Raw genomic sequence first — 25,992 nt, forward strand, 5'->3', positions numbered from 1 at the left:
GTTTTTATTTTCCTTACTGATGCTACTGTTAATCTATTTTTTCAGTGAAAATTCTGGAGATGTTCACTAGTTACATTTAAGCTTAAGATTTTCACTGCTTTGCTGACTGCCATGTCTATATTTGCAGAAAGCCACACAGATTAGCAGTGCTCCTCTCCCTGATGAAGACTCTGGCTCAGAGGATGACAGCAGCTCGCTGGCCAGCCTGCGCACCTCAACAGTGGGGACAGAGAAGAAGGGCAGTACCCCAGGCAGCCCTCGTGCTGTGAAGAGAGGTGAAGAAACATGACTACCAATCTATTTTTTCTAAATGTGTTTCTACCCATTTCTCATTTAATACACCTTAAAAGCCATAGAAGAGGGAGATATCTCCTCAGTGGTGGAATTATTTAGCTTTGGCTTTATCCCTCCAGCCTGAATGTCTAGGATAACACTTCTTCACCTTTTTTGTTTACGTGTTTGCATTCTTCTTTGTTTGTGGTATTTTTTTTTTATACATGTAACTGGTCTTAACTTCTTCTTAAGTGTCCTTTAACTTTAGCACTTACACTGATCAGCCATAACATTAAAACCAGCTGCCTAATATTATGTAGGTCCCCCTTGTGCCACTAAAACAGCTCTGACCCGTCAAGGACTCCACAAGATCTCTGAAGGTGTGCTGTGGTATCTGGCACCAAGACGTTAGCAGCAGATCCTTTAAGTCCTATAAGTTGCGAGGTGGGTCCTCCATGGATCAGAATTGTTTGTCCAGTACATCCCACATTGGAGGCCATGTCAACACAGTGAACTCTTTGTCATGTTTCTCAAACCTTTCCTGAACAATTTTTGCAGTGTGGCAGGGTTCATTATCCTGCTAAAAGAGACCAGTGCCGTTCGGGAACACTGTTGCCATGAAGGTATGTAATTGGTCTGCAGCAATTTTTTGGTAGGTTGTACGTGCCAAAGTAATATCCACATGAATGCCAGGACCCAAGGTCTCCCAGCAGAACACTGCCCAGAGCATCACACTTCCTCCACCGGCTTGCCTTCTTAGTGCATTCACATCTCTTGCACCTGGTAAGTGACACACACTTGTGTCAAATGTGATTCATCAGACTAGGCCACCTTCTTCCATGGCTCCATGGTCCAGTTCTCATGCTCACTTTCCCATTCTAAGAGCTTTCGGCAGTGGGCGGGGGTCAGCATGGGCAGTCTGACTGGTCTGTGGCCCCATACGTAGCAAGCTGTGATGCACTGTGTGTTCTGAGACCTTTCTGTCATAGCCAGCATTAACTTTTTCAGCAATTTGTGCTACAGTAGCACTTCTGTGGTATTGGACCAGACGGGCTAACCTTCGCTCTTCATGTACATTAGTGAGCCTTGGGCACCCATGACCTTGTCGCTGGTTCACAGGTTGTTCTTCCTTGGACCACTTTTGGTAGTTACTAACCACTGCATACTGGGAACACCCCACAAGACTTGCCACTTTAGAAATGCTCTGACCCAGTTCCCTAGCCATCACAATTTGGCCACTGTCAAAGATTCTCAGATCCTTACGCTTGCCCATTTTTCCTGCTAACAACACATCAGGTTTGAGAACTGACTGTTCACTTGCTGTCTAATATATCCCATCCCTTGACAGGTGCAGTTATAGTGAGATCATCAATGTTATTCACTTCACCTGTCATTGGTTTATTGTTGCACCTTCAGCTGGTTTGAGCAACTGCCAAATGACTAAATCTAAATGTAAAGTGGAAGAGAAATGAAATTGAAATATAATCTGGTTACTGGATGTTCATAAATATTGGATAGATATGGCCAGTAATAGGCCAGCATGGCTGCAACCAAACATAAGAGAACTAGTCACCACTTGTTTAATCAGTTGGTTTAACTACTTGTTCAATCAATCTTTAGGTGACTAATGTGTATTAGATTTGATCATACTAGGTTGAAACCTTGTAGTCATAGGTGACACCCTTTGAGGATAAGATTAGACATTCCTGTGGTAAATTGTCTCTAGTTCAAAACCTGTCTTTTCCTTTCTAGGGGTGTCCATGTCCTCTATCAGCTCGGAGAGTGATTATGCCATCCCTCCAGATGCCTACTCACTGGACAGTGACTACTCTGAACCAGAGCAAAAAGTACAGCGTACTTCATCCTACTCCTGTGAGAGTGTTGGACCTGTATGTATCTCATCAGTACTACCCTCAGTCTCACCCTACCACATTACTTTCGACTTCTTGTTCTGGGATTTATGGCCTTGATTTGCTAGCTTTTTTTTATATAGATTCTTTACCATATTTCTCGATCCAGAGATGTAGTCACATTCGTTTCTGTCAGTGTAAAGCGCTCACATATTAGCCAGTGTTATCTGAGACATTGATATATGTGTTTCTGTAGGAGACTCTGGAGAAATCTGGCTACCTGCTGAAGATGGGAAGCCAGGTGAAGGCATGGAAAAGGCGCTGGTTCATCCTGAGGAATGGAGAGATCCTGTATTATAAATCACCAGTGAGTACATGGGTGAGACTAATTAGCACTGTCCCAGCTTCTGAGAAATTGGTAGCTTGTATATATGTGGGAGAGAGGATGATGACATGCTTGGAGAGACTGAAATAGCAAAGGCTGATTATTGATCCCTTTTAGAGAGGCTTCTAATGCTTGAGGAAGGTTGATGTGCACTGTGGAGGGGAGGGGATTAAGACAGTTCATAAAAATCACTCTTTGAAAACAGAAACATCTAAAAGTGCTGCCCATCTCTGCAGCAATCATCCAGCAGTGATGTATCAAAAGGAATTGACAGGAGCTACAATACTGCTCCTGTAATGAGTTGAGATGTCTGAGACATAGTGTTGAACAGTAGCAACAAAACAAATTGTGGATGGATGTAGTACAGTGCCCTTCAGATTTACCGACACCCCTCACGTAAATGAGCTAAAATTAATACATGAAGAGAATAACACATGCAATAAATGGTATTTTGAAGTCAGTTTTATAATGTTTTTTTAAATATATTATTATATGAATGCTTACATTTTATTATTTATTATATAGTATTATTACTACTTTTAGGGGCGCACAGTGGCTTAGTGGTTAGCACGTTCGCCTCACACTTCCAGGGTCGGGGGTTCGATGCCCACCGTGGCCCTGTGTGTGCGGAGTTTGCATGTTCTCCCCGTGCTGTGGGGGTTTCCTCCTGGTACTCCGGTTTCCTATCCCAGTCCAAAAACATGCATGGTAGGCTGATTGGCATGTCCAAAGTGTTCGTAGTGTATGAATGAGTGTGTGTATGTGATTGTGCCCTGTGATGGATTGGCACCCTGTCCAGGGTGTACCCCGCCTTGTGCCCGATGCTCCCTGGGATAGGCTCCAGGTTTCCCCGTGACCCTGAAGGAAGGATAAGCGGTATAGAAGATGGATGGATATTACTACTTTTCAAACACAAAAAAGATTTAAGTAGTGCAATTATTTTTTTCAGTACTAATAACACACACTTACTTTGCCATGCTTTGGTCCCTTAAAAAGTGGGTCCACATATACAAAGTGCTGTAATTACTATACCATTCACCAGATTTGGATGTAAATACCCTCAAATTAAAAAAGTCTAAAAGTATGAAACATATATATTCATTAATTAATTTCAAGTCTAATGTACTTTGGTAGACAGATAAAATAACAATAACTTGGCAATGTCCAGATATTTATGGACCGGACTGTATGGCAAGATATGTACTTTTTTCCCCCCAATATATTTTAAATATCATCATGCTCTCCTAATGTGTTTTATCTTTGTCACCTTCAAGTCTGCCTATTTTAGATGCAAGTTACTGTTTTGTACACAATACCAATAATAAAAATTGTTTAAACACAAGTTTAGGACTTCTGTTTGGTTTGGTCTGTGTGTCATGTTGCTGTTATGCTACATTCATCAACATAGTTTACTACAATTAGCTTAAAGAGACAAAAATCCTAGCCCAGAACATCAGAAAATACTACACATGAACAAATGCTGCCACATGTCTAATGTACAGCCTGTTCCAATTTTTTTTTTCTCTTGTTTAATCTATTCTCAATACTCAAATGTAGAAATAAACGGGAATATTTTGGCATATTTATATGATTAAAATAATGTCTTATATTTAATTACAATGTACAGCCTTGTTGTATATACATGTTTTCTATCCATATATCATTTGTAGTGTTATTTAGTTGAACGTGTTGTGTAAGTATACTGCAGGAGTGATGATATTTGCTTTGGTTGTACTGCACTTGCAGAGTGACGTGATCCGGAAGCCTCAAGGCCAGATTGAACTCAACTCTTCATGTCGTATTGCCCGTGTAGAAGGAGCGCAGACTTTCCAGGTGAAACACACACACACAAACTCAAAAACACAAATACACTGCATTATGCCTCTAGAACTCTTCAAGCAAGTCTGTCAACTGTGAGCTTCCCATCACAGCCTGCTGTAGGTAGTCTGACTGCTCGATGTCTTAATCTCTCTTTGAACAGCGCTCTGTCACAGAAATGAATGTTTAGCCTTTCTATGTTTACATTATTGGATTACCAAAGTTGCATTGTTTTGTGTAATTCTCTTTAGTCACGATGCTTTAAGGACCTTATTGTTCTATCTTTGGAAAAATCCCCTTTCTGATGTAAGCCTCAATAACAGTATGGTTTTTGTTCAATTTTTGTCTTAAAATCAAAGAGAATTTAAATGTTGTGTACAATAGTTAATCACAGAGAAGAAGACATTCTACCTAACCGCAGACTCTCCAAACATCCTGGAGGAATGGATCCGAGTTCTCCAGAACATTCTTAAAGTCCAGGCCAGTGGACCTTTCTCGACAGAGACACAAGCCAAGCCTACAGTGCGTGGCTGGCTGACTAAGGTGAGAAACAAATACAGTGTTCCCGCTACACCCTGTGATTGTATAGATGAACCCTAGAGTTCCCGGAAAGGTCTGCAGTGCCAGTACTCAATAACAGGGCTCTCAGGATATGCACCATCAGACACTTGAAAGCCTTATTTTTATTCACCTGAAACAGCTGTTTGAAAGCATTCAGTCTTTTGTAAGACTACATCCTAATGTACATGGCTGTTATTAAATAGGATTTGTCAGTATGCCAGTGGCTGTGATTAGGCGTATGTGTGTGTGCGAGTGTGCAGATGAGGTACGGTTAAGAGGCTCTGGGTGCGATTGCTGGGTGACTAGCACATGTTGAGACAGAACTGAGGTCAGCATGCCTGGCATTATTCCCAACCTCTATGTATCTTTATGGTAGCCAAATGTCCCCACAAGAATAGGAATATCTGACAGTTTTGACCTTGTGGGGGGCATTTGGATTGTCCCCATAATAACAACCCCCCTTTTCCGCCAAAACTGCAGCTTTTATTTAAAAACTGAAAGATACAAAATATTTTATTTTGGTTCCTGAGGATAAGATTAGGTTAAGATGGTGTTAAGAAGGTGTGTGTGTGTGTGTGTGTGTGTGTGTGTGTGTGTGTGTGTGTGTGTGTGTGTGTGTGTGTGCATATGCTTAGGCTGTAATGTATGGGTTCTTCCGGTTTGAATACTTTGAACTTTTGGTTTGAACTGTCACTGCAGAATTCGCTGCTGCTGTTTCTCTGTTTGTTGACACCTTTGTGAAATTTCTCTGTTTGTCTCACTTCTTTTGGCTTCTTTGCTTTTCTCTGACATTTAATCTTTAGGTCAAGCATGGTCATTCAAAGCTTGTGTGGTGCACCCTGATAGGAAAGATTTTCTACTACTACCGTAACCAGGATGACAAGGTGACTATACAGTACTATGAATTATATCCAGTTTCCCCAATTGTTGTCTATGCTGTCTGTTGAGGTGTGCATGTGTGTGTGTCAGTTCCCATTAGGTCAGCTCCATGTGCGAGAGGCACGAGTCGAGGAGGTGGACAGGTCATGTGACTCCGATGAAGACTATGAAGCAGGAGGACGAGGCTTCCTCTCTTCTCACTGCACATTAGTGGTCCATCCCAAAGAGCAAAGCCCCACGTACCTGCTCATTGGTACCAAGCAAGAAAAGGTAACGCTTATGAAACTGAATTCAAATCAAATTATATTGAAAAACTTTTGTCTACATGGCAACTTTTGTTGACATGGTTACACACGCATTATAGAGGACTTAATGGCTGTTCAGAAATAATGAATGTGAACCAGCCGGGTTTAAAGGTGTCTTATTGTTTAGATTACAGACTACGAAGACAGTTCTAAGAATAAAAAATAGATTTAGTTTCTTTTTGTGACAGGGTTTTAAATAAAAAACAAAATGTCTTACTTGCTAGTCCTTGGCCCTAGTCATATTGTGCACATTGTGTAAGTTCCTCAGCATAAATCAGTGAAATGACAAAATTCATGTTTTGCCATTAAGGCAGTTAAATGACTTCTGCCTTCTTTTTTATGTCCACCTCTATTTTTTTATTTGTCTGTGTGACAAATGTCTATGTGACCATGCATGCATGTATGAGGAACAATTACCCAATATCATCTCATGTTTAAACTTATGAATGAGCAAATTCGCAGAGCAAGCTCTTTTTTTTTAACTGTGTAGTCTAACAAAACCCAACAGAGTAAAGCAAGTCCCACCTGAAGACCCTTTATCATACAGAAATATACCCTGTAATACTGTAGAATAATCATGCATTGTGAGTTCTCTTGCTTTAAATGTCTAATTCTTGCTTTCTCCCAGGATACCTGGCTGTACCATCTGACGGTGGCAGCAGGAAACTGCGCTAGCCTGAAAGTGGCCACAGAGTATGAGCAGCTGATTGGAAAATTGCTAGATGTGGATGGAGATCCAGGTGAGATATTGAGATATTTCAAATAACTTCTATATACTACTGAAGCAGGCACAAACTTCAGTCTGGTGAAAGGGCATAGATTTGGAGTGTAGTGTTGTTTTAAATCAAAGCTGACATTTCCAGAAACTTCCTCCAGACATTAGACAGTGTTAATGGCAATTACTGAAGGTTTAAAGTCTTCTGTAATGCCATTTCAATTTGTAACTGAATCTGCTAATGCTATCTGTGTGTGTGTGTGTGTGCGTGTGTGTGTACGTGTGCAGACTCTCTTCTGTGGAAACATGAGGTGCTGTGCTTCAGTAAAGAGGGTTTGCGTTCCCCTCTGACCACATTGCCCTCGGAGGCACTTCAAACAGAGGCTCTCAAACTCTTTAAGGTTTGCACTTCTCTTTTCCCTCCCTTAGACACACTCTCTCTCTTTTTTTTTTACAGTGACCTTGTGTCCTGCTCTGGCTCTCCTGTTATTTCTGTTCTTATTCTGTTCCTTCTCTTTCTGTCTCTTTATGTTCTTGCGTCCTCTTGTTCTCCCTTCCTTTACTCTCTAATTTAGTTCAAACCAATCTTTTTTTCTTCAACTCCTCTCTCCTTTCCCATTTTTCATCTCTCCCTTTCCTTTTTCACTCCTTTAGTGACCTTCTTATACAAGGAGGACTGATGGTGCAGCTCAGTGTGTTCTCATAGTATCTAAGAGACCCTCTGTCTCTCCCACGGTCAGATCAAAGCGAGAGCAGCCAGGCCGCCACTCATTAGGGCGCTGTATGAAGATAATGGGTTGGATTAGGCTCTGATTGAGGCAAGCTACCCCTTCAACTTACTGTATAGAGCCCAGTGTTGTACAGCAAGGAAAAATCTTTCAGCTTGGGTTCAAAGAGAAGCCATGATTTTGTCTTGGAGAGGTTTTTTTTTTCCACTCAGTATTCTTGTTGCTACTTTTTTTCCCATGTGAAATGCAACCACCTTCTATCGCATTTTATACACAATAGACATGGTTTATATACATATCTCTACACCCACTATGCTCGCTGCAAATGTGTCTGCATAAAGCAAGTCAAGCCTTTTTAGCTAGACATTTGATCCTAAAGCAGACAACCTCTCTCTAGGTAATGGATGGCTTAGTTGACAGGTATAGCCTGCATTAAGTAATTTAATGTAATTTCTCTGGAAGCATAAATGGATCATTAATGGAAAAAGATTCTGATCCTGCTTGCATGCACTGTCTGCATGCGTTCAGCTTGCCACCTAGTGGCAGTGCAAAGGCATGATAATATCGCTCTCTGAGACCAGACTCTGGTCTATATCATTTTGATAATATAGACCAGGGGTTCTCAGGGGCATACAACCTCAAATGGACATTACGAATTTTCTGCTACCCTAAGCCTCCCTGCATTTTTATTTCAGATTTATAATTTAGGACCTTTGTAATAGTTGAACATTTATCATGACATACACTGATCTGCCAGAACAGTAAAACCACTGACAGCTGAAGTGAGTAACACTGATTATCTCGTTACAGTGACACCTGTGGGTGGGGGTGGGATATATTAAACAGCTAGTGAACAGTCAGTTCTTGAAGTTGATGTCTTGGAAGCAGGCAAAATGGGCAAGCGTAAGGATCTGAGCATCTTTGACAATGGCCAGTTGTGATGGCTAGGCGACTGGGTCAGAGAATTTCATAAATGGCAGGTCCTGTGGGGTGTTCCCGGTACGCAGTGGTTAGTAACTACCAAAAGTGGTCCAAGGAAGGACAACATGTGAACCGGCGACCAGGTTATGGGCACACAATGCTCAATGATCAGTGATGTGCGTGGGGAGTGAAGGCTAGCCCGTCTGGGTCCATGGAGGCCCCACCTCGCAACTTACTGGACTTAAATGAGCCACTGCTCACGTCTTGGTGCCAGATACCACAGCACACCTTGAGAGGTCTTGTGGAGTCCATGTCTTGGCAGCAGAAGGGGGACCGACTCAATATTAGGCAGGTGGTTTAAATGTTATGGCTAATTAGTGTATGTGTTACATAAGTGACAACTAAAAACAAAACAAAAGAGGCGATTGTGAGTTTCTCTCTTGACCCCATTTGTAAATCAAGTGACACAAGTAGGGTCACAAACCCTAGTTTGGGAGCCCCTAATATAGACAATGAGATTGATTCTATCTGTGAAAGATTAATAAAGACAATGTGAATTAAAAGTCATAAAACAATTCCCTTTCCTGTGAAACAACATATTTACCAGTGAAATATGAAATAAAATCCATGCCTTTGCTTGATGATAGCTGGAGTTGGAGACTGAGGGAGGTGAGACAAGATATTATTGGTTGCTGTTATTTTTCCTCACCCATGAGGGCAGAGTGATGTACTCAAATATCAGAAGACATTTAATGGTGGGCAAAAGTCATTGCATTTTGATGGAAGGTTAAAGAAAAATAAGAAGTCCTTTAAGTGACTTATGTTAATAAATAATGGACAATAAGACCAGGGAATTACTGGTTTAGATTTCAGGCTGTTTTTAAGTCAGAACACTTCAAATAAGTAGGAGAAATAAACATATTATTTGAACCACCTGTAGATTGTTACCTGGTTAAGTCAGTAAGTTCTGTTTGCTCCACTAGCATTCAGGTCATTTTATGTAGGTAGCACATGTGTTTTTATGACCATGGCTTTGCAAGGGATGTCTGATTCACTGAATATACCTTTAACAAAATACTATGTTATGTATCATTTTCTTCTCTAGTCATGTCAGTTGTTCATCAACGTGCTAGTGGAAGCACCGTCCATAGACTATCACACTTCTCTGGCCCAGAGTGCATTGCAGGTGTGCTTGACACACCCTGAGCTGCAGAATGAGATGTACTGTCAGCTGATAAAACAGACAAACCACCGAATGCCAAACAACTACTCTCTCACACAGGTCAGTCATGTATACAAAAACACACACATATTCAGCAAAGGCTGAGACTAAAGTGAGTCATAGATCTAAAATTAGATCTCACTACTTTTCTTTTCCTCTCTCTCTCTCTCTCTCTCTCTCTCTCTCTGACAGTGTTGGCAGCTATTGTCTGTGTGTGTTGCACTTTTCCTGCCCCAGCATCACTTCCTGTGGTACCTGAGACAGTACCTGCAGAGACATGCTGATCCAAAGTCAGGCCTCTCTTTCTCTTTTTGAAATACAGTAATACTTATATAATCACACTCACACTCAGAAATTAAAAAAGAAGTCGACTGATTACTTACACTTACCTCAAAAAAATAATTTTCCTGCCATTTTTGTGAATGAATGAATGAATGTCTGTGTGTGTGTGTGTGTGTGTGTGTGTGTGTGTGTGTGTGTGTGTGTCTATATTTAAAGGAGTGAGGTAGGAAAGTATGCAGTGTACTGTCAGCGGTCAGTAGAGAGAGTGTTGCAGAATGGAGAAAGGGAAGCCAAGCCTTCCCGCATGGAGATTGTGTCTATTCTGTTGAGAAACCCTTACCATCACTCACTACCCTTCAGCATACCTGTCCACTTTATGAACAGCACCTACCAGGTACACACACATACACTATATGGCCAAACGTATGTGGACACCTGACCATATGTGGTTCTTCCCCAAACTGTTGCTGCAAAGTTGGAAACACAGAATTGTCTAGAATATCTTTGTTTGCACAGAGCGGATCCTCAACCCCACTGAACACCTTTTGGATGAATTGGAGCACTGACTATGTGCCAGGCCTCCTCGTCCAACCAATGCTCTTGTGGCTCAATGGGCAAATCCCCACAGCCATGTTCCAAAATCTAGTGGAAAGCCTATCCAAGAGTGGAGGTTATTATAACAGTAAAACGGGACTAAATATTGAATGGGATTTTCAAAAAGCACTTATGACTGATGCTCTGCTGTCCACTTATTTTTGGCCAGATGTATGAACAGTATATACATATTTACATTTAAATTTCTCTCTACTGCCACACGCCAAACATGTAAAGATGTTACTTGCAAAGCAACTGTAAAAATTGAATACCATGGATGCTCTAGGTGGTAGGATTTGATGGATCCACTACTGTAGAGGAGTTTGTGAACACACTGAACCAGAGGGCAGGTATGAGGAAGCCCCAGCTTTCTGGTTTTGCCCTCTTCACAGACGACCCTTCAGGAAAAGACCTTGAGCACTGCCTCCAGCCTGCTACTAAGGTAATGCATGCCAGAGCACATCTTATTGCTGGAATATTGTATAACACAAATTTTATACCATCTAGTGTTTCTGAATATATTGAATTTGCATTCATTTTTAATAGAAACTTCATCTGAAATGCAGTAAATTGAAATTGAGATTTTAGAAGAATTAAAGAAATGCCAATACATAAAAAAAGGTCATGTACTGTAGGTGGGGGAGGTTGAAAATGTGGCTGATGAATATATGATGCAGGTAATGGATAAAATGTAATAGGTATTTTCAAATAAATAATGATAAAGAAAGGATGTGTAACATTCTCTCTATGGCTACATCAAAAACTAGTAATTATTAAACTGACAAGATCTTAAAATAATATACCATTTATTATAACTTTGGTAATCCCTCCGGGATTTCACAATCTCAGAAATTAACACAAAAAAATACTGCAGATTTGGGTCATGTGACTTCATCAACACCCGTTCAGTCAAAGCCCTCTTCAGTTCACGTGGGTCGAACATGAGTACAGCTAAAAAGGTCTCATTTACTAATAAATTTCACTGTGAAAATCCATCCAGAACAATTTTGTATGATTGCAGTTTTGGCCGTTTAAATGTATTTAGCAGCCACTGGCAGTGGTCAGGAAATTTTTTTTATTGCTGGTAAATCCTGAGTGGCTGAGCCAACACCATACAACTCCATTCTCTATGCCTGAAGAAGTAACATATTCTGCATAGTTAGAAATAAACTGACATTCTATTCTGGGTAGATAGAGATTATGTTCAAAACTGCGAATACCATGGGCTTGAGATTGTATTTACCAATAAACCTATTTATTTGTGGAAGATTTGTGATGTGATCTCAAAGTGGGAACAAGCCCTGAAAGAACTGCAACCAGGAAAGTGTGAGGGGACGCGTATCGTGCGCTTAACATACAAAAGCAGGTGCATCATTAATACTCATTTCTTCTCTCCATTTAAAAAGAATAATATTCAGCATTCCTTTATTGAAAGGTAGAGGTTACAATAGCCTTGTATGTGTATCTTGTATTTTCCAGGCTTTGTTTCCGAGCACAGGCAAAAGGAGAGACTGAGAGAGAGCGCCTCCTGCTGGCGTATCAAGTGAATGAAGAAGTTCACCAAGGGCACTTTCCAGTCAATAAAGAGCTGGCACTGGAGGTTGCTGCCCTCATGGCTCAGGTAAGTTGAGATAGAAATCGCTGGGATGTATGTTAAGATTTAGATATGAAAAATTGGTATTTTAATTACATATATATGATGCAGGTGGAACATGGAGACTTGGACCGAGCACCAGCATCTCCTGGTGGCTCTCCACAGACTAAGATCCAGCAGATTCTGCTGCAAGTTCTGGAGCGCTTCTACCCCAAACGGTACAAACAGGACTGCAACATAGAACAACTCAGGTACTATCACACACACACAGAAGCACATCACGCTTAACTAGTGTCTGCAGTTAGATACAACTTTACTGTCAGTACACAGAAGACAAGTATACAGGTAGTAGACTTCAGTTTAGTATCTACCAGAAAGTGTGAATTATCACAGTGCTAGATAAGCAGATAAAGTTCAGATAATTTTTAATTTGATTATTATATTGTAATTTAGGCTAAATATGTAGAGTTATACAGTATGTAAGGCCCAGAAAAAAACCCACGGGAAGTCAGTATGGCAGAATTCTGGAAAACAGGCAAAAATGCCGAAAAAATTGAGTAAACCTTGGGTAAGAAGTCAGTTTAACAAACAGCGCTAAATGCAGTCAGTCTGCCTAAAGGTGTCTAACACCTTGCTAACTAAATGCACTTTGCTTCTATAGATTTGGTTATAAATGTTCAGGGGAATTGAAATGAAACCTTTAAATGTCATTTTCCTTCTTTTCACACTTGGGGTAAGCAGACTTTAAAATGCTAGAACTTTACTTTTGGTTGAGATAGATGCAAAAGAAAAACATAGCGCAGGAAGTCTGTAGTTTTCAGAATAATGTATAGATGAAAATGTCAAAATTTGACCACATGAAGGGTTTTTGCAGGCCGCCACACATATACAGTTCATAGAGTTGAAGTATGAGTAAGGAGGACTTCTAATAATATGAAGATAAATGAGTAAGTGTTATACAGAATAAATATACATAGTATGCTGAAAGTAATGAGCATATACAGTATTGTAGTGGATATATACAATATTAAATAAAGTGTAGTTCAATATGAGTGATTCTGCGTTCACTATCATTTGCGCTATATAATGCATCATTTTAATAAATCGGAAAATGGAAGCATTAATCTTGGAGCAGGGGTCAAATTATTCAAATTATAAGGCACGTCATTTTAACGTGTACAATAATATTTTGGCTACTTACTAGAGTTATGGAGCTTTTTTCATTTCTGAACTTTCCACTCACAGAATACATTTTTACTGAAATGGTCATTAGATCAAGTCGACTATTTATAAGCATACTTGTTTTTGAGTTGGTGTGGTATGGATTCAGTTCACGTGACCATAAGAACTCAATAATAAATATTGTTAATGTTAATGGTGGGTTGTGCTTTCCATCATTGTATCAATATTACAAGAAATCACAGACGCCTGATCTTCCTGGACTCCAGTTTGCCTTAGAGGATGCAGACCACACACATGACCTTGAATGACCAGCCGTTTATTCCACAGGGAGCTGGCTGAACGGCTAGCCACTAAGTGGTCTGTCCTGCAGGGGTGCACTGCTGCTGAATGCGTGAGGATCTATTTGACTGTGGCTCGCAAATGGCCTCTGTTTGGAGCCAAGCTGTTTAGTGCTAAAGTAAGTGTACATCTACAGCTCGGAATGTTCAGTATTAAATAAAAATGATGCTTTCATTGCTTACTTAAACTTATTTTAGAATTGCTCTCAAGCAGCATGCTTATCACTGGTAAAGTGTTAAGGATGTGAATTCATGGTAACAATTCTAATGTACCTTTCCATTTTAATTTCTAGCCACTGCCTCCCTCTGCACTGGAGCACACACAGGTGTGGCTTGCTGTCAGTGAGGACGGGTTAAGCGTATTAGATTACAGCATGGTGAGTGTGTGTGTGTGTGTGTGTGTGTGTGTGTCTGTGTGCACATGTCTACATACTGTAGAGAGATGCATTGTTATTACCACTTCACATCTCAGCTCATTAGTGCCCTTTACTTGAGACTGGCCAAATAATTTTAGGGCAAAACTTGACCATTTTCTGGAAATGTCTGGAGTATTTAAGGGTAAGCATTTATTCTTGACTCTACATGATACAAAGCAGAGATGTTGGTCTGGAAAGATTTTCAGCTGTAGTGCTTCCAAAATCTCTGACCCAAATGGCCACTTACTGGCTTCCCTGTGACCTTTCGTTGTCTGAGCTCTGTAATTTGCTGTCTCTCTTCATCTTCCCTTTTTCAGTTTAACCCCATCTACTCACCATCAGCATCAACTCCTGGTTAAAACATTTTTTAAAATCGGTTTATGAATAATTATGTCTCGGTAGTCCTGCTTGTTTGCTATGTCCTCTTGGTTATTTCAGTGTGAGACTGATTAAACATGTTCATATTTATGTAGCACCTGCTGGTCACATATCCATTCCAGTCTGTGATCACCTTTGGGGGGTGCAAAGAGGACTTCATGGTGGTGGTCAGCCAGATTAAAGACCAGGCTTTGGGGAAGAAAACTGTGGACAAGCTCATTTTTGCAATGGCTAAACCAAAGGTAAGTGGGGTCACAACATATTAAATACATTTAACAGCTCCACTGTCCATTCATCCGAATTAAATCTCAGGACCCAATACACTTTTTTTTTGCCTGTTCCATCATTATTTTATTGGATGGAAGTGAAATTTTATCTAGAATATGTGAACTAAGGTTGACATTGAAAATCACTTAATAAGCAAGATCCACTCCTGTATCTTTCCTCATCTGTGCTATATCAGGATGACAGTTGATGCAAAAAGTAGATTTCCATGCACTCAGTCAACGTCACTGCCTTCTAGCACAGAGTCAGGTCAGTGCATTACAGCATTATGTAACACAAGAAGTGCTAATGAGCCCCAGCGCGTCAATCAAACCATTTTCAGAGGCTGAATTTCACACATTTATATAGCTTTTGTGCTCCTTGGGCTCTAAGTCCCAAAGACCATATTACATACTTGAAATCAAATCATGTAGTTTGTACATGGGAAAAAAAAAGACTTTATGCTTTCTAACTCCATTCTCTCTCTCATCTGCTTGTCCAGATCCTGGAGCTGACTTTACTGATGGCCAGCTACATCAACTGGACATTGGACTTTTCAGCAGCCGGGAGCCAGGCACAGTCATCCACACTGGGATCTCGAGACAGGAAGTTGAGGGACATCGATAGCAGACATTTCCCCTCAATGACATACACAACCAAAGGTCCCACACTTTTATGAGCACCCATCATTCCTGATCAGATACTTCATACGTGTACACAGTAGAGAAAGCTGAAGGTGAAGTCATCCAGGTCATCATGGGCTGAATGCGTTAGCTTCAGACTGCAGGAGAAAGAGAAGAAAAACCAACAGAATGTTTTTGTCATTCTGAATAATAGTGAAGCATGGCGCTTTCTGGTATAAGCTAAACATTCCTTGGATTTCTTGCTACTGTGAGCCACTCAGAGAGAAGGATTTCAGGGTCACACTCTTATCCTCTGCCTTTTCTCTTCCATACCGCTCCTCTGCTCCCTGCTGCAGTTACAATGGAAAAGGCATTTATCCACTGCTTGAAAAGGGAGAAGTCAAACCACTAACTGAACAAAGACATAGACCACAACATATAAATGGTTAGTGCTTTTCACAAGGGTTTCCAGTCAGTGTTCTGTCATATTTATTTTATTCATTTGACCTACCATTTTACTAGCTTGCATCTACTTTTGGTTGCCTATCTCTGTGTTTAGATTAGTTTTTTTTTATTTCTTATTCCTGATTCTTGTACGGATTCCATTTCACCTGCCACTTGTAGTTACGTTTTCAGGTACATATCCTCTTTTTAATGACTACACTGTTGGGAAAGTGTAGCTTATGTAAGATGCTGTAATGTAAGGGAATCTGTTTCCTGTCAGATATCATGGTTCTTGGAATAGTTAAAACAGTACAGAGAGAATATTTATAATATAACTAGTGACAGCAAAGCTCTTACTGCTAGATGACCTCAGATATTTGAATGCCATTTCAGGGTATAAAAGAATATTCAGTCAATTAGCTTAATAAATACCAGTGCAGGGTTTTTTTTGTTGTTGTTGATAAAATCACATTAAAATGTATATTAGTTTTAAAGCCCTTTTCTAATTGGAACTGAAATGGAACAGACAAAAGCCCTTCACGTTACATTGGTTGTTGTTAACTGTTTTATTGTGGATTGAGTACCTGAGGCACAGACCATCATGTCTGTTATATCAAAACCCTATACTGGAATATATGGGAACTGCCACTCAGGAACAGTACACATCTGTTTCACATGACAGAGCTACAAATCAAACACGATTATACCTGTTTAAACCTGCAATAATAACTGTTGACATGAGCTGAATATTCAAGCATATAACTTACAAATGTTTTGATGTTAGAACTGTAACAGGACACACTGCATCTCTAATATGCAGTAACTTTAGAATGGGATGTTGGTCTTCCCTGTGTGCTAATGTAGAAATGAATCTGCAAAAGAGCTATAAAAATTAGTGACTTGAATTGTTCTATGGATCAAACCACTAAGTTTTTCCTATTTATTTTGTCCTCATAATGTTGCTACTTTTAGTAAGAAAAACAGCTTGCTTTAGTAATAATTTTGCAGTTCATTGAGTTGTTTTCAGGCTAGAAGCTAAAGGATAATATTCTTTTAACTGTGTGCATGAACAGTAGTTGAAAGTGCTGTGAAAGCATCAAATCTTCAATGCATGGTGGGTTTTGAAAATAAAAGGTACAATGCGTTCTTATATTATTGCCTGTTTTTTTTTTTTTTTTTTTTTTTACTTTACAAGTTCTGATGCTATAATACCAGTGCACTACTGGCCCTGAGCAAGGTCCTGGTTTCAGTATACAAGTACATCAATGTACAGGTCTATCTCCCTACAGTCATACATTCCTACATTCTATTACTCAAAGAAAGAAAACCTCTCAACCATAAGCCTTGAACATTTCTTTCATTTATAAGTATGTCGCTGTTATATATCAGTGCAAGTCTTTATGGCCATACCAATTTATTTAGGTCTTTTTAATTCATGTATTCAATAAATAAGGTAGGTGATGAACAAGTAAATGAATAACTTAATGAAAGAAAGATCATATGAGTGCTGGCCAGCATACCAGTTTATGAACTTGGTGGAATTCCTTTGTATGCAGGCACATCATCTTGCTAATGACATTTTCCTGCCAATAGCATGCTATAAATTTTTTTAATTTGGAAATTAAATAGGGAGGGAATGCTCTCATTATGCAGAAAGACAGCAGTTTGCTTGTTTGTATACCTGCCTCTCTCCATATGTACATCCATTCTGTGTCAGGAAAAAGAAAATACTACACAGAGCAGAAATAATTTGGCAAGTTGTATAGCCTGCTACAACCTGTCTCTCTATATATTTTGGTTTTGTTTTGACTGTAAACTTTGTTTACTTATGAGTTATGGATATACATTGGCTGCAAGTAGGTAATTGTTTTTGAATAGAGAGGGGAAACCAAGACACAGAAACTTGTGTTAAAAGATGGACTTTGAGGAGGATCATTTTGCAATGGATCCTGTTGATCATAAATAGGTTTTTAGTGCCTTATCTTACATAAGCTATAGTCATTTACTTTGAGGGATATCTGACTTATTACAGATATTAGAGTATGGATAGAGTATAGATGTAGTAATATATTACATTTTAGTGGAATTTATGACTTACAACAAGTGGATTATTACATAAAGGTCTTTATGTAATAAGGTCATAAAGGTCAGCATGAGTACAGTACCAAATCATATATTTTTTTTTTTAATCACTTCAAAAATGAAGATTTTATGATAATGAAGGTTATAGTAGTTAACTAGTGGGATGTATGATTTACTACACAAATATTCTATGCAATATTACATAAAGTGCTTAGAGTATGAGAACACTAATAAATCATATTTTTCATTTAAAATAATTAAATGTTGTTTTTTTTTTCTTTTTGTTTTTGTTTTTTATGAAGGCTATAGTGGTTACCTAGTGTGATGTCTGATTTCCTAAAAAGTGCAATATTACATTTGAGTCATACAGTTTGAGAAAAATTATTGAGCTAATGAACATAGTAGTAGTTACCTAGTGATTTATGACTTACTACTCTTTTATCTTTCCATGCCTACTACGCATATCATTTACTCAACTATTATGTTCTGTAATTGAACTGAATAGACATTTTTAATGACCTGATCACTATTATGTCTCACAGCTTCTACATGTATAGATATAACCTTGTTTGTGATTCATGTTCTCAAAAAGTCCATTGGTTTTAGTATAATTTAGTGGATAGGAATAGGTTGCCCTGGCCATTACCCCTTGAAAACATGATTATCACTTTTATTAAAGTTCTCCCTGATTGTTAAGTTCAGTTTCCCAATACAGCCCTTTGCTGAAATGTAAAATATACCTTTGCTGAAATGATTGCTACTGTGTCATGCTTGCTTGACATACTTGTATCTAATCATTTCTTCCAGCTAGGCATTAGTAAAGATGCCTACTACAACTTTCATTTGCACAAAATGAAAAAGAAACAAAAACAAAAAACTTTCATTTGCACCTATTCTGTCAGGTTTTCTTCACATATGAACTTGAAATTACCTCTTCAGATGTGTAATAAGAGAATTTTGCTGTATATTTATTGCTAATGCTTTATACTACAGTACCCTAATTGCAGTCTAATAACCAGTGTAACTACTATGTGGCAATACATGTAAATAGGGTATTTACCTTGTATTAAATATGGAAATAATGGAAATGCCAGTACATGGATCGACTGCTCTAAATTTCCATTAGCTATGAATGAGTGTGTGAATGTGTGAATTCTCCTCTATGTCGAAATCTTCAGACATCTTTGTTTGCTACCATACAATCTAATTTGTATGTTGTAATATAATTTAATCTAAATTTACAGTTGTAGTAGGATTGGAAACTCTATTCAATACAAATAATTTTAGACTTGTATGTGACATAGATGGGTCACAATATACCTTTGTAAAAAGAATGAATAAAAGAAGAAAAAAAACAGAACAAAATCAAAAATTAATAATCATCAGTGACCAATTTTCCATTTTTTTATTATTGCATATAGCTTTATATTAATTGCTATTTAACTATTTACATTATTAATGTAAATAGCTTTAATGTAAATAGCTGTAAATATGTGTTGGCCATAAGATTTGACTAACTATAGACTAAGAGCTTATTGATTATTTTGCATAAACATAAGCCAAAACGGGCTTTGACAGTTCAATAAAAACATTTCATTTAAAGACATTTACTGTGTGAGGTCAGATGTTCCTTCATGACATTAATACATCTGGTCAAATTGGGGGTGGATTAAGGTAAAGTGGAACAGATGAAGTTTTGAACTATGTTTGAACTTAATGCTGTACTATTTCTACAACACAAATTATTGTAGTGGGGGTGTGGTCTATCCTTAAAGGCAGACTGTTCAATACAAGAACATGGTAAGTTCAATGACAAATTATATTTTACTTCCAACACATAAGGCTGTGAATGAAAACGACATTATGTTCGAATTTTTACTATATACTGAAATGTTTTGACAACTGACTAAAACAAAAATATTTGTAAAATAAGATTTTTCTTCTATGAAAAAGTGCTTTATGTCACTGTCACACATTACCTAAAGACTTTGTTCAAACTTGGTATTGCCCCGGGTGATCAGTTTCTTGTGATTCAGTTGACAAATTTGGTATGATTTTTAATAGTTAATTATCCAATTAGTAACAATTATTTTTGTTATAACTCACTTTTTTTTATAGCCCACAAAAGTTAATTAACTTATCCCAAATGTATTTTCTTTCATTACTTTTTACTTTTTTTTTCATGAACATAAAATCCAATTCATCTTAGTGTATGTTCCATATTCCTGTTTTTATAATGAGAATAAGTAACACATAAGGTCTGTTAATGTACTGTAGTAATTTTATTATATTTTTAAATAAGGCATAAATGCGGGTAATGCTGATTCAAAGCTTAAGGGTCCCCTGTTCAACCCTGAGCTCGGGTTACTGTGTGTGTGTGTGGTGTTTTCTTGTAGGTTTCCTCCAGGTTTCCTCCCACCTCCTAAAAAGATGCAAGTAGGTGGACTGGCATTGCAAATTTGTAAAGGTGTGAGTTTTTAAACGAGTTTGTGCTGCCTTGGAGCCACTGCAACTCTGACCAGGATAAAGTGGTTAATGAGGATGAATGAATGAATGAATGAATGAATGAAAGAAATAATACCTGAAATGAAATGAATACAGCTACATTGCAATTTTATAAGTGTTTTAAATAACTATAGCTTTAGTGGCTTTTGTGTTTTGTTTATTATGGTATCAGCTACATTGAATGAATTGAAATGTTAAATGACTGACATTTACATTTGTTGATACTGTTACCATTTTATAAATTGCTTAGGAATACTTTCATGTTATGCTTAATTAAAATACAAAAAGATGCAAATAAGTGAAAATATGGTTTGTTATATTCTTAATGGTTTCTTGATTAATTAAATATTTAACTCCTGAAATTCCCAGACCTTTTCCATAGGTCTGTATTTATATTTCTCACATTCATAACTACTGTTGTAGGATTTATTTTATTTTATTTTTTTAAGTTATGCTTTAATATGATAATAGGATGAGTAGTTTGGGGGTTAATTCCATACCAAAGTAACAGACATCTTCATTTAGGACTACATAAAACCTGTAAAATGCAAATATTACTGGAGTATTTGAATATGCTTTTTGTATAGTTCTTGGGGCATCTACCAACAAGTGTCCCACATTACCTGTATTCACTCTATGCTTTTTTCTGAATGTGATATCTTCAAAAATGGCTAAAGACCCACGTCTTCCATGAACACTTAACTAACCTCTAACACCTTACACCTCTACCCTGTGCACTTTGCTCCTCTGGAACTCAATTAGATTGCATGGTAGCAGTACTTGTAATGTTCCCCACTTGATATATCGCTTTAATTGTATTTCCTCATTTATAAGTCGCTTTGGATAAAAGCATCTGCTAAATGAATCAATGTAAATTTAAATGTAAGTATTCTCTAATAATTTGTATGTCCACCTTTTCATTTACTAACTTCTTAGTATAAACTGAGTAACTTTTGGAGCCTCTCAGTTGTCACATGCAGTCTTTTGTACCTATTCAGACTTTTTTTGTTGTTGTTTTTGCCAAATGTTCACCCTCACTGTCACCATGAGCAATCTCTCCCATCTGCATCATGGAGCACACTGAGCCGGTTACTCCTGCCTCATTGCAGAAAGTATGTCCTTTGAACACATCCTCCCTGAAGCCATCAGACAGTACAACTCTGCACATAACTTCTCCACCAGAGAAGGCAGAGTGATTTTTCTGCACTACTTCTTGGAGGACAAACATCACACTTTACTTTGCTCATTCCAATGCTGCACAATGACATTTTTGCACAATGTTATAACCTGCATACGAGTGTGTCTGGTTACTGTCTGTCTCATTTTGCACATAATCTGTATTCTGTGTATATATTTGCTACAGTTTTGTACATTTGTGTAGCTGTGTATTTTTAACTTATTTTAGTACTCTTCTGCTGCTATAATTTTTGTCTTATATTTTCTATTGTCTCTTGCCCTGTATCCCAAGTCACCTACTTATATACTATGCACTAAGAGTATGTACTCTTTTTGTGAAGTACTACTTTTGAGTGTGTAGCAAAAGATTATGCAAGAAATGGGACATACTAACACCTCATGTAATGGAAGAGAACGATGTTGCCTAGTTACGCACAATGTTACTGTAAACAAACTCCTCTTGTATTTCAGTTTTTCTTCATTCATTATGTAAGGAATAATCCACGGCTAGGTGTGGATTACACGATTTTAATGCATGCACGAAGTGGAGGCAAAGTAAAACTGCAGAGTGCATTAAAATCATGTAACGCACACCTGGCCGTGGATTATCCCGCTTACACCATGGTCAATTGCCAGCACTGACAAGTTAAAGCTGTCACTGATGTTTGCAGAGCAAAAAAAAAATAGGATCAAAATAACGGTTAATTTTCGTTTGTTCTTTTATTTACGGGTCGTTAGATCTCGAATACAAGATTCGAGATTTTTATTTGTCACATACACAATTATATACATTATATAACTTGCAATGAAATGAAAGTTCTGCCCGCTCTAAATTAAAGTAGTGCGATAAGATTACGTTTATTTGAATGAATTACATTAAATATTTATTTGAGAGAGAGAGAAATTGTGTGTGTGTGTGTGTGTGTGTGAATTACCTGTGTCTGTGCCGTATCTCTACTAATAATGCAGCTGTGAGTAACTACAATATGCAACTGTAACTATATGTTATTATGGTTACAATTGTTTATAGGCAGCGCACTGCGTCCTTGAATTTGGTGAAGCAAACCATCACAAAACTCCTCCTACCTGGTGCAAGGGGTTGTGGGCAATGTTAGCTGAAAAGGTGTCCATGGATCCACATTTGGAAAATCTACTGTTAATAGTACACCATCCGGGTACCTTTGGGACACTCATTTCAACATACTAAGCTAATTCTAAGCTAGGAGAGTATTTAGGACACAGGCGAATTGGGACACAGGATTGGTCGCTTGATTAATAGTCCTATCTTTTCTTATTCTTTTACTCCTAGGTATTATATTTGTGTAGATAAATTATAAATAATAATTATATATATATATATATATATATATATATATATATATATATATATATATATATATATATATAAATATAAAAATATATAATTATTATATATAATTTATCTACATATATATCTATATATATAATGTATATGTGTGTATGTATGTATATATGTGTGTGTGTGTGTGTATATATATATATATATATATATATATATATATATATATATATATATATATATATACATACATATATAATAAATTATAAAACTGAGATGCCTGTTCATTTTTTTTTCTGTTACCCAGAAACCTTGGGGATGTGTCACAAATACAGTAAATACATTTTTATCAACTGTAGTAAAGTAAAACATTAAATGAGTTCAATGTTTAAAGTAAAACATGAAGTTATAGCACTTATACTTAACGTACACTCAATGAAACCTAATAGCTTAGACCTCTGGCTGCCAGCAGTGACGCAGTTCGGAGTTCAACTTGAACCCTGGTCGCTAAGGGCACTAAGTCCAGCCCCGGCCATGCGGTCCAGCTGAATGAGACGAGGCCCAACTCTGAACACTGTTCATTCATTTTAATAGCATATCAAAACAGGTAACTGCACTATCATAAACAGTAAAAACAAATTCTGCTTAACATATAACCTGTTAATATTAAACGAGTTTATATTCAGGTTCAAGTTCCACTAGCTGGGACGAGTCTGCTAGATAGGGCTAAGTCATAAAACTGAATGCCATTTTCCCAACCGCAGACAGAGAAATGACTACGAAAAGGAGTTTTGTGCGGGAAGCGTCTCATCAGATCATAGCAGGCGGATCAGCAGGTAGGTCCTTTAAAAAACCTGAGCTTTAGCCGAGCTAAACTCGCTAGCATACAATCCTGCACCGTTATAGGGTTCTTTACCGAAAGAAGAAAAAAAAAGACGCACGCGCGCGCTACTCATAACGGTCTCCCCATTCTTGCATTTATATCTCACGTGTATCACACGTATACGCGACTAAACCGAGGTCAAACTGCATTTACGGGTTTTTAATCTGAGTATTTCGTGAACACGAGCCCACTACAGCTAGTTCCACCTTTAATATGGGCAGGAGGCAGAGAGCACGCCTCAGTCCTGTAGCACAGGATACCCCTTTTAACTGCAGATCCACTCCTCTTATCCCTTCCTACACTATTCCAACAGACTACTAAACTGTTTGTTTGTTTTGTTTTGGATTCCTGGTATAAAACATCTAGGTTCTTTAATAATAACCTGCTAAAAATAATTCCAGCTTGGTCTGACCAGCTGCCAAAACACAACCCAAGCTGGTCAAACTGGTGAAAATCAATGCCAGATGGTTAGTTATTTTCTAGACTGATAAAAGACTACATTATATTTACATTTATGGCATTTGGCAGACGCGCTTATTCAGAGCGACTTACATATATCTCATGTATACAACTGAGAAGTTGACGGTTAAGGGTCTTGCTCAAGGGAAGAGCAGCGGCAGCTTGGTGGTGCTGGGATTTAAACACATTACCTTCTGGTTAGAAGTCTTAACCACTGAGCTATAACTGATAAAAGTCTAGAAAATAGTCCCTTGCACAAGTCTCCCCATGCTTCAGGGGCCTCCTCCAGGTACTCCGACTTCCTCCCCCATTCCAAAGACATGCATTGTAGGCTGATTGGCATTTAGAAATTGTCCGTAGTTTGTGAACGTGTGTGCAATTGTAGCCTATGATAGGTTGGGACCCTGTCCAGGGTGTTCCCCACCTCGTACCCCGAGCTCCTGGGATAGGCTCCAAGCTCCAGTGCAACCCTGTGTAGGATAAGCGGTACGGAAAATGGATGGATTTTCTCAGTGGTTTACTGTTTACTGTGTATTTTCTTTAATAAAAAAAAAAAAAACCCACACACATGTCTACAAACATTGCATTAGCAGTCATAGTAATACAGAAACTGTTTGCTTCTAACAGCACTTTCCAGCTGGCAGTGATGATCTACCAGTTTTACTAGCTCGGTCTGGGCTTTGTAGTGGTGTAACACAATACCAGTATCTGAATATGTTTTAATGCTCCAAACATCTGTATATGTATATGTATCAGAATTAAAACTGATTAAAACTGAAGTGTTTAATTTTCAGTTTAATTTCTTTTAATTAAAAATGAGCCCTGTGCCAAAAAAACCCTATGGCATTACTACACAGAGGTATAACATGTCAGCCGTGCCAGAATGGTCTGTAAATTCTAGCTTTGACTGTTACACAACCTTATCACTCAAGTTTATAATTGGTCTCATCAAGAAATTTAATGCAGGAGTTGTTTTTGTTTGCACCTGTCAGCGATATTTTCTAAAGAATTTAGTTGATAAAATTTTCCAAAATACTGTAAACTAAATATGTAATTTAAACCGGACTGGAGTCCAATTATGAACGAACTCGGACTTGTCATGCACTCGGGTAAATTTGTACTCGAACTTGACACGGACTGACATTTTGGACTTGGAAATTTTTCAGAGTATAGTCGAGTAGGCATTATGTGCAACATGAAAATAAAGATAGTAAATAAATAACTAAATAAAATTAATGAATGTATCCCTGACTGACAAGGGGGCTTTCTGGGAAATAAATAAATACACACACACACATCATGTCAAACTGCAGGTCTGGCTGAGTATTCATGTAAACACAGTCGGTTATGTCGTAAGTGAATGTAAACAGTTGAATCTGTGCATTAGGTCTTAAAGTGACAGCAGTATAATAAACCTGCTGCTGTCTGTGTCGTTAATGTTAATCAAACAACAAAGACAACAAGAAAATCACTCACACACTCAATTGACTGAATAACTTCAGTTCATTTAATAAGAATCACTGTATATGTCATACAGTGATGTCCGTTATATTTTACATTTAATTGCTTTATTCAATTTCCGTAGTATTTCTTATTTGAATAATACTGATAGACCTACCTGAGAAAACGTATCGTTATCATGAAATAAGATTGTAGTCATAACTCCGACCCCGAAACATTAGCATTTGGTGATTCCAGTCTTGAATTTCACGTAAAATGTACTTCTTAATGTAGTAAATATTATAAACCCTGCTGATAGGGATTTTTAAAATTTATTTTAGGAATTCAAATTAAAAA

At 38.0% G+C, this 25,992-nt stretch overlaps 2 protein-coding genes across 3 annotated transcripts in view; both read left to right on the forward strand.

The window, feature by feature from the left end:
- Positions 1–17,481, forward strand: part of plekhh1 (pleckstrin homology domain containing, family H (with MyTH4 domain) member 1) — a 34,281-nt gene extending 16,800 nt beyond the window's left edge. Inside the window, exons 11-30 of the mRNA XM_053633228.1 lie at positions 128–275; positions 2,026–2,162; positions 2,380–2,502; positions 4,255–4,341; positions 4,711–4,869; positions 5,691–5,771; positions 5,857–6,036; positions 6,700–6,811; positions 7,075–7,187; positions 9,541–9,717; positions 9,850–9,947; positions 10,156–10,333; positions 10,820–10,975; positions 11,802–11,899; positions 12,013–12,154; positions 12,239–12,378; positions 13,637–13,766; positions 13,941–14,024; positions 14,537–14,683; positions 15,208–17,481. Of these exons, the coding sequence (XP_053489203.1) occupies positions 128–275; positions 2,026–2,162; positions 2,380–2,502; positions 4,255–4,341; positions 4,711–4,869; positions 5,691–5,771; positions 5,857–6,036; positions 6,700–6,811; positions 7,075–7,187; positions 9,541–9,717; positions 9,850–9,947; positions 10,156–10,333; positions 10,820–10,975; positions 11,802–11,899; positions 12,013–12,154; positions 12,239–12,378; positions 13,637–13,766; positions 13,941–14,024; positions 14,537–14,683; positions 15,208–15,384 (2,667 nt within the window). The 3' untranslated portion in view covers positions 15,385–17,481. The remainder of the gene's footprint in view (positions 1–127; positions 276–2,025; positions 2,163–2,379; positions 2,503–4,254; positions 4,342–4,710; positions 4,870–5,690; positions 5,772–5,856; positions 6,037–6,699; positions 6,812–7,074; positions 7,188–9,540; positions 9,718–9,849; positions 9,948–10,155; positions 10,334–10,819; positions 10,976–11,801; positions 11,900–12,012; positions 12,155–12,238; positions 12,379–13,636; positions 13,767–13,940; positions 14,025–14,536; positions 14,684–15,207) is intronic.
- A 5,906-nt stretch (positions 17,482–23,387) lies between these two features.
- The window catches only part of slc25a21 (solute carrier family 25 member 21), a 98,936-nt gene continuing 96,331 nt past the window's right edge, over positions 23,388–25,992 (forward strand). For both annotated transcript variants that reach the window (XM_053632591.1, XM_053632592.1), the window contains exons 1-2: positions 23,388–23,460; positions 23,618–23,689. In XM_053632591.1, coding sequence (XP_053488566.1) covers positions 23,626–23,689 — 64 coding nt within the window. In that variant the 5' untranslated portion in view covers positions 23,388–23,460; positions 23,618–23,625. The remainder of the gene's footprint in view (positions 23,461–23,617; positions 23,690–25,992) is intronic.

The sequence above is a fragment of the Ictalurus furcatus genome, chromosome 9 (genome assembly GCF_023375685.1).
Source record: "Ictalurus furcatus strain D&B chromosome 9, Billie_1.0, whole genome shotgun sequence".
NCBI lineage: Eukaryota > Metazoa > Chordata > Actinopteri > Siluriformes > Ictaluridae > Ictalurus > Ictalurus furcatus.